This window comes from Melitaea cinxia, chromosome 21 (genome assembly GCF_905220565.1).
Source record: "Melitaea cinxia chromosome 21, ilMelCinx1.1, whole genome shotgun sequence".
Classification (NCBI taxonomy): domain Eukaryota; kingdom Metazoa; phylum Arthropoda; class Insecta; order Lepidoptera; family Nymphalidae; genus Melitaea; species Melitaea cinxia.
The window spans coordinates 8272951-8286970 of NC_059414.1; the positions used below are offsets into that span (position 1 = coordinate 8272951).

At 32.8% G+C, this 14020-nt stretch overlaps 1 protein-coding gene across 1 annotated transcript in view; it reads left to right on the forward strand.

The window, feature by feature from the left end:
- Positions 1–14020, forward strand: part of LOC123663871 (microtubule-associated protein Jupiter) — a 71236-nt gene that overhangs the window by 54634 nt on the left and 2582 nt on the right. The window contains exons 2-3 of the mRNA XM_045598518.1: positions 11675–11828; positions 12252–12381. Of these exons, the coding sequence (XP_045454474.1) occupies positions 11675–11828; positions 12252–12381 (284 nt within the window). The remainder of the gene's footprint in view (positions 1–11674; positions 11829–12251; positions 12382–14020) is intronic.

The window sequence follows — 14020 nt, forward strand, 5'->3', positions numbered from 1 at the left end:
GTATAAATTGAGTAATTAAAATAAGATTCCCGAAAATACCGAAAGAACCGGGACTGACATTTGATTTCCTGGTTCTTTTTGACTGACCGGTACTGGGATTTACCGGTTCTAAACCATACAAATACAAATACAAAAACCATAGTACCATGTATAACTTTCGAACTACTGCACCAAATTGATGGGTTTTTTTAAATATATGGTTTTACGAAGCTCGACTGATCAGATAGATTAATTATTTAAAAAAAAACATTCTATGCAGATTATTATTAATTAGAATCCACGGGAAGGTTGTAAGTAAAGAATATCAATTAGACGAGTTCCTGTACGCCTATGCTCTTATAAATTTTATTATCTGTGCCGTGCGCGAAATCACGATCTTATCTACATTCAACAATAATTCGCGGATAGATATCGATTTCTCCCCGATCGCGATCAAACGTCAGAGGAACGAATCGCCTTGATCGATGCGAGATTGTATCGATTTCAACGCCGACTCGTGAACCCTGTGTGGTATGTACATTTGTTTCATACGAAAACGTTATGGTTTAATCGCCAAAATGCCTATACATTGCCTATTTTCTATCAAATATCAGAGTTGAAGAACATCATCAATAGTTAATGTAAATTGTAAAAGTAATATTTACGATTTTACGCAGTGTAGGAAGGTCGTAGACGCTTCTCAGACGGGCGCTGGGGGCAACGCCCGTATTCGTGTAAAGGAAAACTAAAAATGACGAAAGTTTCGTGAAAAAAGCCGTTCTTCCTAGCTACAACTTACCCTATCGATGTTCTTTTAACCTAGATAGTGTAACTTGCATATTTCAAAAGTTAAATTGATGTTCAAAGTTTATTTCGGTTCAGACTATCTATAAATTTGATCTCATTTTTCTACATGACATTATCTTGTATAAAATCGAAATCGAATCTATATATGTATATTAGTACATATACACTATATAGGGCTATAGCTAACTATTCAGTCATATTTTTGGTCTATTACTTCTTATTCGATTTGTAATCCGATATACACGGTCACTCAGTAAATCTTATGAAACAAGTCAACCGACCATTATGAAGATCTTCATTTAAAATTTCTTCTTCTTCTTCTTCTCAGTCGTTCGCTCTTGACAGAGTGGTCGTGGTTGACGACGATTCATTAGCTAAAGCAGCCCCCGCTATACGTTTCCACTTGATGCGGTTTTCAGCGTCTCGAGACGAACATTTAAAATTATGTGTTCATAACACAAAAAAGGACTGTTCTAGGGTAGTGGTACATGTGCTATATATACGCGCCTACATACCGGTGGTTTGCAAGTTAGATTCCCGCTCATACTCGTATGTTTGTACAAATGAATGGCCCAGTTCAAGAAATTGTTAAGTCCACTTAGGGATTTTATGCACCAGAAACATCTCTTTCAACAGTTTTTCATTGTCTACGGGTTGATCTGTTTAATTTATTTCCAACGTGTGCCCAAGTGCATTTTTTTAAACTTCGACGTCTAAGTCCAGTGACTAGACACCAAAAATCTCTAGTCCGAAAATCTTAAAAGCTTGCGGCGGAAGATAATGCAGAAGATCCAGCTGCTTGATTTATTTTGAGATCTTTAAGTGTGTGTATGGATCTTAAAGATTTAAAAATATATTTGGCTCGTCTCTATTGGTTAATTTTAAGATTCATAGTATTTATGTGTGTTAATGGATTTTAGATTACATTTTTATCTACGTTTAAATCATTCGAGGCTATAGATTGATTCGATACAAAAATAAATAAACGCGACCTTTGCAAATAATGACGGGTTTTGATTCGTTTGTCGTGTGTAACCGTGTTTTATGTGTGACTTCTTACGTGTTTTTTCCCTTTTCAATTATTTTATATTCCTAAACTTGTGGTATATGTGATTTCTATTAAAAATGCGTTTATATAATCTAATAAGTTTCAATTTTTGTGGTACTATTTTTGTTTAATTAAATATTTATTTGTTGTAAAAAAAATATAATAGTTTAGAAATTTGTCTAATAATAAGAAGCCCTCACAAAGTTTAAGCTTTATTCACAACGACATTTTTATCTCACGTTCTAAAGATCTCTATTTCGTGACCTCGTTAGTCGGAGAAAATCCTAATGCATTTTAAAAGCCCAAGTTAAACGGCTTTTTTTTGCAGTGAAATGCTGGTTAAATCGGCTAACGAATGTGTAAAGGAAATTACACGCTTAAGCATAACCGACTACTAGCAGGCCTATTTTTCTTTAATGCATAAGACATGAATGCTAGTTCTAGTTCGAATTCTCATACAAGTCACTAAGTAACGTTAATAGGCTAGAGTGCTAGGGTTGCCATTCGATCTGTATTTTTTGTAGTTTACTCCTTAAGAAACGATAAAAGGTGCATGGTATGAAAAAAATATGGTGAGTGAGGGATATCGTGTAAATTTGTCCGCCAACCAGCAGTCGAGCAGCGCGATGGATTAAGCTTCTATCCTTCATCTATGTAGAAAAAGAGGCATTTGACAACAGTTAGGGGTTGATCCAATCAATATTTCAATCAAACAGAACAAGATTACTTTCGTATAACTTACGATTTCAAACTTTTATATATTAATTATTTTTATAATGACGATTTATTGACACCGTCTAAATATTAAAATCTATGTTATATCTTATGTAATCGAATATGAAAACCTTTTTATATATCAAGGTACAAGAGTATAAGTAAAATTGTGCTTCCTAGATCAATTTCACTGATTCGACAGCCCTATAATAAACCTCGTAAATAGAAAGAATGTGTACACGAACAAGGAATGCCTTGTAAATATTATAATGGCAGCTTTTACCTTTATAAAATACAATAGGCAGCTTAACAATTTAGAGTTTCAACGTCAATTTCTACGTTCTTACATTACATAACATATTAATAGTTCAATTTCTCGGTCTCATATTTGAATAAAGACCTAAATCATAATGTACACAGTAAAGTAAATCATTTAGAATAGTGTTGCCCAGTTAAAACTTTATATTTTTTTTATTTAGTGTAAACATATATTTTTTTACTCTTTTTAGACTAATATGGTGTTAAAATTTTAAATTTACTCAATTTGCTTAAGTTTTTTAAACGTTGCGTTATATGCTTTGCCCATACTTTAGTTTTTTTTTATAATGTTATAGGTTTTAAACATATTAATTGACCTTGCGTTAATTTTTTGGTATTTCGCTATTAATTAAAAAGAAAAATATAAGACTAAGGCGACCTTCGCTACTGTTAATGACTTAAATCTTGTACAGTAATTTATGTTTGGACATTTTTTAAATGAAAAGTCACTAGTTAAATTAACTTCGCTACCTTGGCATAAAAGTGTTTAGGGGGACCTACTTTCTTTAATGTATATTTAAATAAAAAAGCATACTTTCTTATACTATTAGTACGAAAATAATATTGATAAAAAATTGAGCAAGGTAGAATTTAATAAAATATTAGTATGACTAAATTTCCATCCACGCCTTATTTTTCTTTCGATTTTAGCTGTTCCGTTTTATTTATAATGTAGAATTCTACTGATTAATTTTTTTTAAATCTAGCCAGTAGTTTTTGGGTTTATCCATCTTCAGACAAACAAAAAATTAAATATTTTTCGTATACAATGAATTAGTATACATTTACGAGCGTAAACAATCTCTCGCAACTCTGTTAATGTTAATAAAAGATCACGTAGCAAAGGAAATAAAAAATAAAAAGTATGATGAAATGCAGTGTAATCTACAATTGTGTTTCTGTAGTCACGAAACGACAGCTTAATGATACAGTCAAAAGCGAAGTCGAGAGATTTTCGGATCATACTAATTACTCGTGTATGTATGAGTGTGTTGTAACTTGTAAGTAAAGCGTGCTGCGTACTCAAATACTCTCCAAAGTTTCGTATAAAATACGTAAAATTTTGCATTGTATATTATTTTTGCTTTGGAAATATGAAAATATCTTCAAATGTTTGTGTCTATAAATCGAAATAAACTTTTTGTTAATTCTGTTATGACTGTCTAGTCACATTAGTTTTTCAATTACTTTTCTGGTTATATGTTATAGGTTATATGTTTGTATATTTTCTCAATTATATTTATGAAACTAAATATCAGACGACACGCGTTAAATATGTTATTTTACATTTTCGGATTTCAAACTCCTCTTATCTGAAGCATCATGTTTTACATGTTCTGTATAATTTCAACTTCTGAGCAAAGTCCTCTCCTTAATGTAGAAGAAGTAAAGCTTAATTATTTAAGAATAAAATATATTTTTTAATTTAAGAAGCTTGATTCGTGATACTATTCCACTGTGGGTTGGCCGTCGGCCAAACCTTATGTGCTCCAGAATTACTTTCGAAAGTGCATATGTAGGTTTAAATCTAACCTCTTTAATAAATACCTACTATAACATAAATAGATTGTTTTTAAAGTTATGCTCTAAAGTATCAGTATAAATTATTTATATTTTGTTTTCGTCTTAATACTTCAGCCTATCACAATCCACTGCTGGACATAGACCTTCACAAGTTCGCGAAAAAATGGTACGAAGTCATGTGTTTTGTCCATAGTCACTACGCTGGGCTGGCGGGTTAGTGACTGCAGGTCTGGCTTTGTCGCACCGAAGGCGCTGCTGCCCGTCATCGGCCTGTGTATTTCAAAGCCAGCAGTTGGATGGTTAACCCGCCATCGGTCGGCTTTTTAAGTTCCAAGTTAGTAGTGGAACTGTGTTATTTGCCGTTAATATTTTTCATTAGTAACATTTTACTGGAAAGAAAAATAAATTAAACAGATACATGAAACGAAAAAATAAATAATCATAACTACATATACCATTTTTATGGAAAAAAAACAAAAGTCTTAGAAAGACAAGAAGCCACTTCGTCCATGTCTACGCGTAATTTCATCCAATTTGTTTTTTTCTATAATCTCACTAGCGCTCGTGGGCTTCTAACCTTTTCCTATTCAATAGCCGTGCATAGAATGTTCAATTGTAAAACAGTTATTATCATTAGCCTTTCTAATTTCCCGTCTATAGTAAAGTACCTAAAGTTAACACTGAATCACCAAATCTATACATATAAATGAAATTGAAGTCTCTGTTTGTGATTTAAAAATAATTAAGCTTTTTAAACTACATATGTATAGTTTTTTCAAGTACATATTTATAGCGTCTTCGGTGCGACAAAGTAGCCCTGCGGTCACCAACCCGCCAGCCCAGCGTGGTGACTATGGGCGACACATATTAGTTCACGCCATTTTTGGCGCGAACTTGTGGAGACCTATGTCCAGCAGTGGACTGCGATAGGCTGAAGTGATGTATAGTTATTTACATGACACTAAAACATAAACGAACGATTAAAAAAAATTTGTCTGTCTGTCTGACTTTTTTGTTTGTCCGGTCTTATCTTCAGAACGACTGAACGGGACTTTCACACTAGAAGATAGAGGAGGTTGTGGAGCAACATGTAGGATAGTAAAACCGTGTTTACCGCGTCCTAGTATCTACCGCCTAGATAGATATAACCAATCGTTTTCTACTAAATACGACAATTTCTGCGAGCATGTATACATCTATACCAATATGATGAAGCTTAAACTTTGTTTTTTTTTTTCATTAAGCGTGGTAATCTGAAGAAATACTGGTTTGAATTGAATTTTTTTTTCCGTTTTAGAAAGCCCATTCACCGAGGAAATCTATTTTTCCTCAAATTAACGCGGATGTAGCCGCAGGGCACAGCTAGTATAACCTAGAATTTTACTAGGATTTTAAACTAGCCTTATATTCTTGAAGTCTTTTCTCTTTTAGATTAAATAAAAAATATATATATTTAATTACATCAAAAACATAAATCAAGCAAAAAATGTAAAAATTCAAGGTGCATTCAAAATGTACTTTCCGAAGTTTTACCATTTCTATCAAACAAATTTCTAAATTCATAATGTGGCTCTCTATGACACAGCAAAACGCTGTTCGTCTTTGTATGCATGTATTTTGCAAGATACTAGTAATAAGAGAACCTTTAAAATCAATTTACTGATGCCCAATCGACTGACTAGGTAACCAGTACCTAAGCCACATGACCGCGTTCTGCTCTTTGTCCATCGAATAGTCGATGCAAATTGATTTGTTTATTATTTACGATTCACGTTCCCACAACCTTTAACGTACCTACAGCGAAATTACTTGAATTGTTTCATGTGGGAGTACGTATTTATTATTTCGTTTATAACGTTGTCAGGAAATTTATTTACTGTGCCAAGAATCCTTAACTGTATAAATAAGTGTTAGCTATGTTTACTTAGCTAAAGCTTGATCGCTTTTTTATTGTATCTTCTTATATCTTTATAAACGGAATAAATAATTATAGTTATATAAAGCAATTAAATATGATAGATGTTACAGCAGGACTTTGGAAAAACGATTACTTTTTTTATGGTGATGTTGAGTTTTCAAATCGGTTGTAGCAGTTTTTTTATCCATTTATTTATTTACTTAAACCTTTTCTTGTCAGCCCTCCATGTCACGTCATGGGGTATTTAATGTCATATGGTACGCGAGAGTTAAATTATTAAAAATAAATTGCATTTACGTAACAAGTGTTTCAATAAGTTGAGTAAATTGTTACATTAAGTTCTAGGTAATGTTTCATAACTATTAAACATGACAATGGCGTCTTTTCGTTTGTGGAGTACAATTAAGTTTATTTAAATGTTCGTGAATAATGTTTTAGTAAGTATTATTTACGGTGTGAATTGTCGTGAAAGTTATAATCTTTGCTCTCTTTATCTTAATGTATCGCCTTACGTTCGAAAACTAAAAGCAATTTCTCCTGCCGTTCCACATATGATAAAGTTACGCGGTCTCTCATTACTATGTATATCATTACTGGCCTAACAGCAGGTTGCGATGAAATTTTATGAAAATGAAACCCTTTTAAGTTATCTAATGCTAACACACAACAACAATTTTAGTTTCGTTTATAAAATGTGCGATGAAATAGTACATTACAGTAAAACTTATTTATTATCCTCACTTCAATTTTTAAATGAATCAACTGTATGAGTACCGGTTGATAATATTTCTTTGCCTCATTAATTTTCATGAGGAATTTCATTAAATGACGATAAGTAATTATAAAGTGATGTATTACATTCGAATAGAAAATTATGTTCACTAATGATAATAAATTCCGCATCCTATCTTATAAATCTTAAGACGATGTTTCGTTAAATGTCTGCCATACATTCGTAGTGAATCGCTAAACATGCGATGCTATCTGCTTCGTGATCGGTAAACGACATTTACAGTTGACCATATCAATATGACGTTGTAATTACCCGTAAATCGTGTTTAAAGGCAAATACTAGACGATGTGGTCTACTTCTAGGTATATAGGGTAAGCTAAATATTCCTGTCATTTTAATTACCTTATATAATTATTGTTTTATATAATTGAGAGATCTTTTTCTAAAAAGAAGTCAAGGAGTGTGAGGCGTTTTTGTTGAAGTTAGTGTAACAATTTTTTTTTTTAGTTTGATTGTTTATCTAGTCCAATTTCGAATCGTATTCAAATAAATCATTAAGATTTATTACAGATAGTCATAATATTTTCAAATAAAACATATTTTTTATTGTCTTCCGGCGTCTGCTCTATATGGTTTATTTGACAGATGTCTATTTTAGTAACAACACCCTCGGCGCCATCTTTCTTCATCGCGTGTGGCGCATGCGCTGTTGCGACTGATATTTGTGTTACAAAACCATGCTATTTACCTTCTCTCACATACTTTCTCAGTTAGAATAATAATTATAGGACTGGCCCTAGCAATTTTAAATTGTTCTATAATTAAGGTTCATGTAGTGTAACGTAATTATCTATTACCATCATCACATTTTTTTTTGTTTTCGTGTTATGTTTCACAATTTAATTGGTAGGTAATGTTTATAAAGATAGAGCCTCAAATGTTATTTTTATGTCTCACTGTGAGTCTAAAAAAACTAATTGCTACTTAATCAAATCGTAATGACACTATGTGACAAGCACTAGCTTTCGATTAAAAAAAGAATCATCGAAATAGGTCCACCCAGTAAAAAGTTATGAGGTATAATATAACGAATGGTCGAAGAAAAAATAGTCAAGTAAATACGCATTATTAGAGATGATTCAAAGAGAACTTATCAGATCTCTGTTAAATTTAAATGACAAGCACCGCCTTTCGATTTAAAAAAGAACCATCGAAATCGGTCACTTAGTAATTTCGTTATGACGTGATACACTTAAAAAAAATTACAGTTGAATTGAGAACCTCCTCCTTTTCTTTGAAGTGATTAGAAAGAAAATCTATTTCTATTAATTCTTTTTATTAATTTAGTAAGATATAATAATGATTATAACGATCATTATAAAATGTTAGAAAGTTGTAAAATATAAAAGGTTTAGGAGTTTATCTTATTTTAATCTTCTTCTTCTTAATATATAAAAGTTGTTATTATAGTTTCAATTGGTTGACTTTTCAGTCGGATGTCATTACGTCAATCTCCGAAGCATGGAGATTATGCGGGTAATGTGAAACTATAATTCGCACGATGCACTCTACTGCGGAATGGGCGAAAACGCAGTTTATGGGTACCTACTGTATATACACATATACATAACTGAATTAAAGTAGCGTGTTAATATAACTCACTGTTGGGGACCTTCTCTTCTCCTATATAAGAAAAGTGATTGGAGCAAAATACATCGTCTTGTATCTGTATAGAATGCCAGATAATAATTTATCCTCCAATAATTATGATCGATATCAGGTTTTCATGACAAACACCGGGACCTTAGAGTGTAATGTATACTCTAAGACCGGGACCAATAGCTTTACCTACATGTAAGGAATTTCTACAAATACTAATCTCCGATACATAATCACTACAAATCCCATAGTTGATAGTTTTATAAGCCGGTAGGAGTCTGAACACAAACAGTGGGGACCAAAGTACAATTGATGAATTTCTCTGCCATCAAATTAAAATGTATGGACAATTAAACGAAGGAAATCGAAATGTGAAAAAAATGGTAATTACTAATTTATTAAAGTCTTCCTTCATTTTAACAAACTGACCTCATGCAAACTTTTAGGTATTTTTTCTAATTCCCCAGTCAGTTTTTTTCCTCACAGATTTTTTTAACAAAACTTGCGAGTTGTTTCCGTTATCTATGGAGGCAATATGATTGGTTTTTTATCACTTTCGATTCTTTAAAATAGGAATGTAATATAATATATATGGAATATCTCATGATTAATGTGTAAAATACACATTTTACACATAATGAATTATTTTTAATATATTGTAATTAGATGTATATATTAATTACTATGTACTAAATTAAGAAATAATTAAGAAATTATTAAATTTCAAGATCATTTATAAGTATACATATGAACCTATTGAGCTGGCGGAGTAATGCGTGGGTACTATGAAAGGCTTAGTAAATACATTAAACATTATACACAAGTACATAGATACAACCCCATGGATCGTCGGTGAATTTGCTTTTATTTATCGTACCGACTCGGGGGGTACTCAATAGCTCGCCTACGCAGACAGCGGGCGTCGTGCCGGGCTTAAATTAAATGTCGGGTTATTTCAATCGTAAATTGATATTTTGTATTTGTTTGTTGATAGTATACTTAAAATTATTTATGTTTCTTGTATATCCATTTATCGACACGTAAAATGTTTAAAAAAAAAAACCAACAAAAAATATAAATTAAAAAAATAATAATTTTTCTCAATTACAAACTATTGTTTTTTATCTCATATTCACCTCTGTCTAAAGGTTATCTGGAAGAAATCGTTACTTATCAATAACGTCACCTTTGTACATAAGTATTTGTAAGTTTTAAGTACTGGTTGATGTAATTTTAATACGGTGTGCAATAAAAGAATACTCTATCAATTATATAGAATAAATTATTTTAAATTATCTGCTTAATAGTGTATTATGTTAAGACACGCGTGTAAATAGTGGTAGTAACTTGTTAGAGCTGACACAGAAGGCACTGGTGCATAGCGTCTGACCGGAAGCCGCAATGCTGCGGTATTGATTCTGCTGTTCAATTTCACAGCGATCTGATTGTTGGTTGACTGACTGTTACTTGATAAGTGCACAGCACCTTCTTAACCGACTTCCAAAAAAGGAGGAGGTTCTCAATTCGATTGTATTTTTTTACACGCAATCGTACATACAACTATTTCAGCTAAAAAAAAATGTTTAGGTGTAAGTGAATTTTTTTTTTCATCATAATACATACATACTTATAATAATGTTTCTTAAAATTTACTTTACAACGATTTAAGCTGTTTTTAATGTACAAAAAGACCTGTGTGCTTTAAACCATATGTTTGAAGTAAAACTTCTTTAGATCGTACAGTAATATACGAAACGTAATTACACTAACTTATAACTCCATCTCAACTGCCGTTCGCCTTGCCCGATCACACTGTTCCTAACGCTCTCGTCACGCATTTACCAGCTTACTCCCCAGTTAAGCGCGCGTAAAGAAGTTTTACTTCAAATAACTTTCATTAGTATAGAAATATAAGTTTTTAACAAAACAGTAGTTTATCTTATTCAATTTCTCTGATTTCAAAAGCCGATATTTAAAAACCAACCTCAAACCGCATCGCTTACAAGAATACATATTTGCGGTGCTCGGCTATCTAACGATCAAGTGGCTCCCATTAAACAGGCGTCTAGATTTATAATCGACTGTTTTCTGTTCACGGCGAGCTTATTAGTTGCACCCACACCGCATCGACGTTACCTGTAATGATCTCTCTAGAAAATTGCTTTAGAGACGCTTGCCGTTCAAATTATCTTTTGCAATAAATGAATATACATTTATAGTTATACCTTCTTAGTGGTGCGAACGACGGAAAATTAAAATTTATTTTTATTTTCAGCGCATTTTTATCGTTGTCTTTTTAACAATAAATGTTTTAAAATACTTTTAATGAATACTACAAAGAAATAATGTGATTTTTTATTTATATAATGAATACTTTGAAAAAGTTACTTCTATTAGTTGATGTGGAATTTGAATTTCAGGTAAGCCACGTTGGTCAATGATCGACCTGTGTCAGTAATGTTGAAGTGTCGATGAACTCTATCCCCTACAATAGCTTCTATGGATTTTTAACTTGAATTGACCGATCCGTTTGTGGTATTTATTGACTATGAAAGTTTCCCCTACGGAAGTAAGTTCATGCATAGGTACCAGTAATGGGTTTGCGTGTCCAGTCAGGTGTAGGGTGAACAATATCGTATTTTATTGTACTTATGTATGAGTATCGTATTTCGTTAATAAGATAGATTAAATGTGTCTCAATTTACTTAATGCGTTATGGTACTTAATAATATGAAGCCATGTTTATCATACTCATTTTTCTTATCGGTAATCAAATCAAAAACAAATAGAAAATCAAATACATCCCCAAAGATTCTTCCACTTCTTCAAAAATTTAGAACTAATGATCTGAAATGTACTTCCTACATACGAAAATCGTTGGGAATCTTTTAACTTCAAAACTTTATAAAGAATAATAGATACAGTAACTTTTTTAACTTACAAGTCGAAATAATGTATTTTTATTTATTTGCAGAGTTCCAAATGCTCCCAAGAGCTGCATCGGAGAAATATTCAACGCTGATAGCACAGACGGCGGCAGTCCCATAAAGAATGGCTCAAGCCGTCCTCGCGTCGTTAGGGACACCCCTACCCGCCCGAGAGACACACATTCAAGACTTTTTGGACAAGTAAGTATTAAACGGATTATGTTCTAACCCTTCTCCTATATGGAGAATGAGGTCGATGCCCAGCAGTGGAATGATACAGGCTGAATCAATCAATCACTTACAATTAGTGATTACTTTATACACAATAGGTATTCATAATACCAACGAATATTTTAATATAATACATATACTAACATATAGGTGTACATACATTTATTGGTAAAATTACAAATACATCATGTGTAATATGATTTTATTAGCTATTGTTTTTGTATTGTTTGAAAAAAAAAACTATTAGGATAATTTATATAAGTTGTACTTACTCATTGTGCCTAGGTACTGCAAGACACTTTTTTTCTACTTTGGATGTTTAATGATGTGAAATCAATCTTATGCCAGTACTTGAAATTGAAACGAAAACTTTATCGATTTCAGGCAGCCAAGAACTCGACAAACTCGCCAATGATAACCGATACAATCCGAAGCCACATCCAGTTCGGTGACAGCGAAATGAATGGCAGTCCAGCGCACTCGCCCAAGATCAACGGCAGTGCGAACTCCACGCCCAGCCGAGGTGAGACGGACCTCGCCGATCATTGTGAGTCGATTAAGATGTAGGCACGCCAGCACGTAACGCATCGCTATGCTGGGACAAACGAATGTGGAATAGAATATGCACCTTCATGCAAAAGGTCATGAAAATAATACCATTTTCACATTTAATATCTTTAACTGAACATTGTTTTGTTTGGGTAGGTCTATTCTTTTAAAAGCGTATGCTGGCCACATTTGTTATTTGCAAAGTTAAATGAGTTTAAAAAAAAATCTTTTTGTAACTGGAACTAAGCGGCACAGCACATCCTGTAGTTAGAATTGTAGTTGTTTGATTGTGCCTTGTAAATAAATACAAAGAAGCACATATTATATTTGCAAGACACGGCAAGGTTTAATAATTTGATTTAAAAAAAAAGTATTGTTTAAATTAAGTTTTTAATTCAATTCCACTTTCGATAAAATTCGTATTTTTTACATAGCATGGCACTAGGTTTGGCTTAACGTCCTCATGATATCTGTGTCATCATACGGTTATAATATATTCAGTTCAGTACTCACACGTGTAGGTACTAGCACTGTAGCACAATATGCGACGCAAGAACATCTTCAACAAAACAATAAGTATTAAAATGTACTAACTTAACTATATTATTTTATTAATTTTTAATACACCGTCCATTTTCGTAATCACTGATAGTCTTACACGTTTTAACTGGTTAATTATTTGTTTTAACTGGTTAATTATTTAAACACATCAAATTATAAAAATAACTTCACTTACATTTAAGGTATATTATTTGTATGTTTAAAATTACTAAAAATGATTAATTTATATCTATATTAACGTTGAATTTGCAGAATTAATTTATAATTATGGGTTTTTAAATGGATATTGTTGAATAAGTTTACGTTAACAATGATATAATTTGTTAAAATATGTAGGTAATATTTACAGAAATTGCTAGAGCCGAAAATTCTAAAAACAATGATTATAATTATTAGTATTTAAGCCAACATATTTTATGTGAATCATAAGTATACTATGTTCAATGAGAGTCGAAATATGTTTTTTTAGCGTCAGTATCTAATTTTGATCGTTGTCCGTGGTTTGAATGAAAACCGTTTGTTCTAAATGGTCAGTATCATACACGCCACCGAAGAGGAATCCGGTGACCGGTGACGGAGTGCCCTTGCCGCCTCCGCGTCGCCGACACCCGGCCGCCAGTCTGCGAGGTGCCTCACCAAACAACCATAACACCTATCCTTTCAAATATCTCCTGGAACCTCAACCCACTCACAGATATTACACACGAGAATGGCCTCCTCTTCCAGCTCAGTATTATGTCCATTCTACAACGAAACCTATTCAGAATATTCGGTCCTCCCCTTACACACTATTGGGCCTTAAGACTGACGATCCAGAAAGAGATCATCCTATCATAGATCCTGATTCTCTATCTCCTCAGCTGGTACTCGATAAACATTGGCCTCCATTTCCAGCTCAACACTATTTGGAATATCAAGAGCATAATATTCCTTATCACCCTCTACCGCCACACGCTTTAGTCGGTATAACTTCTGCTCTAGGAGATCGCCCTCAACTTGATTATAAATACAATCCGGTGCCAACTTTAGATGGGCCAATCGATCCTTTCGTT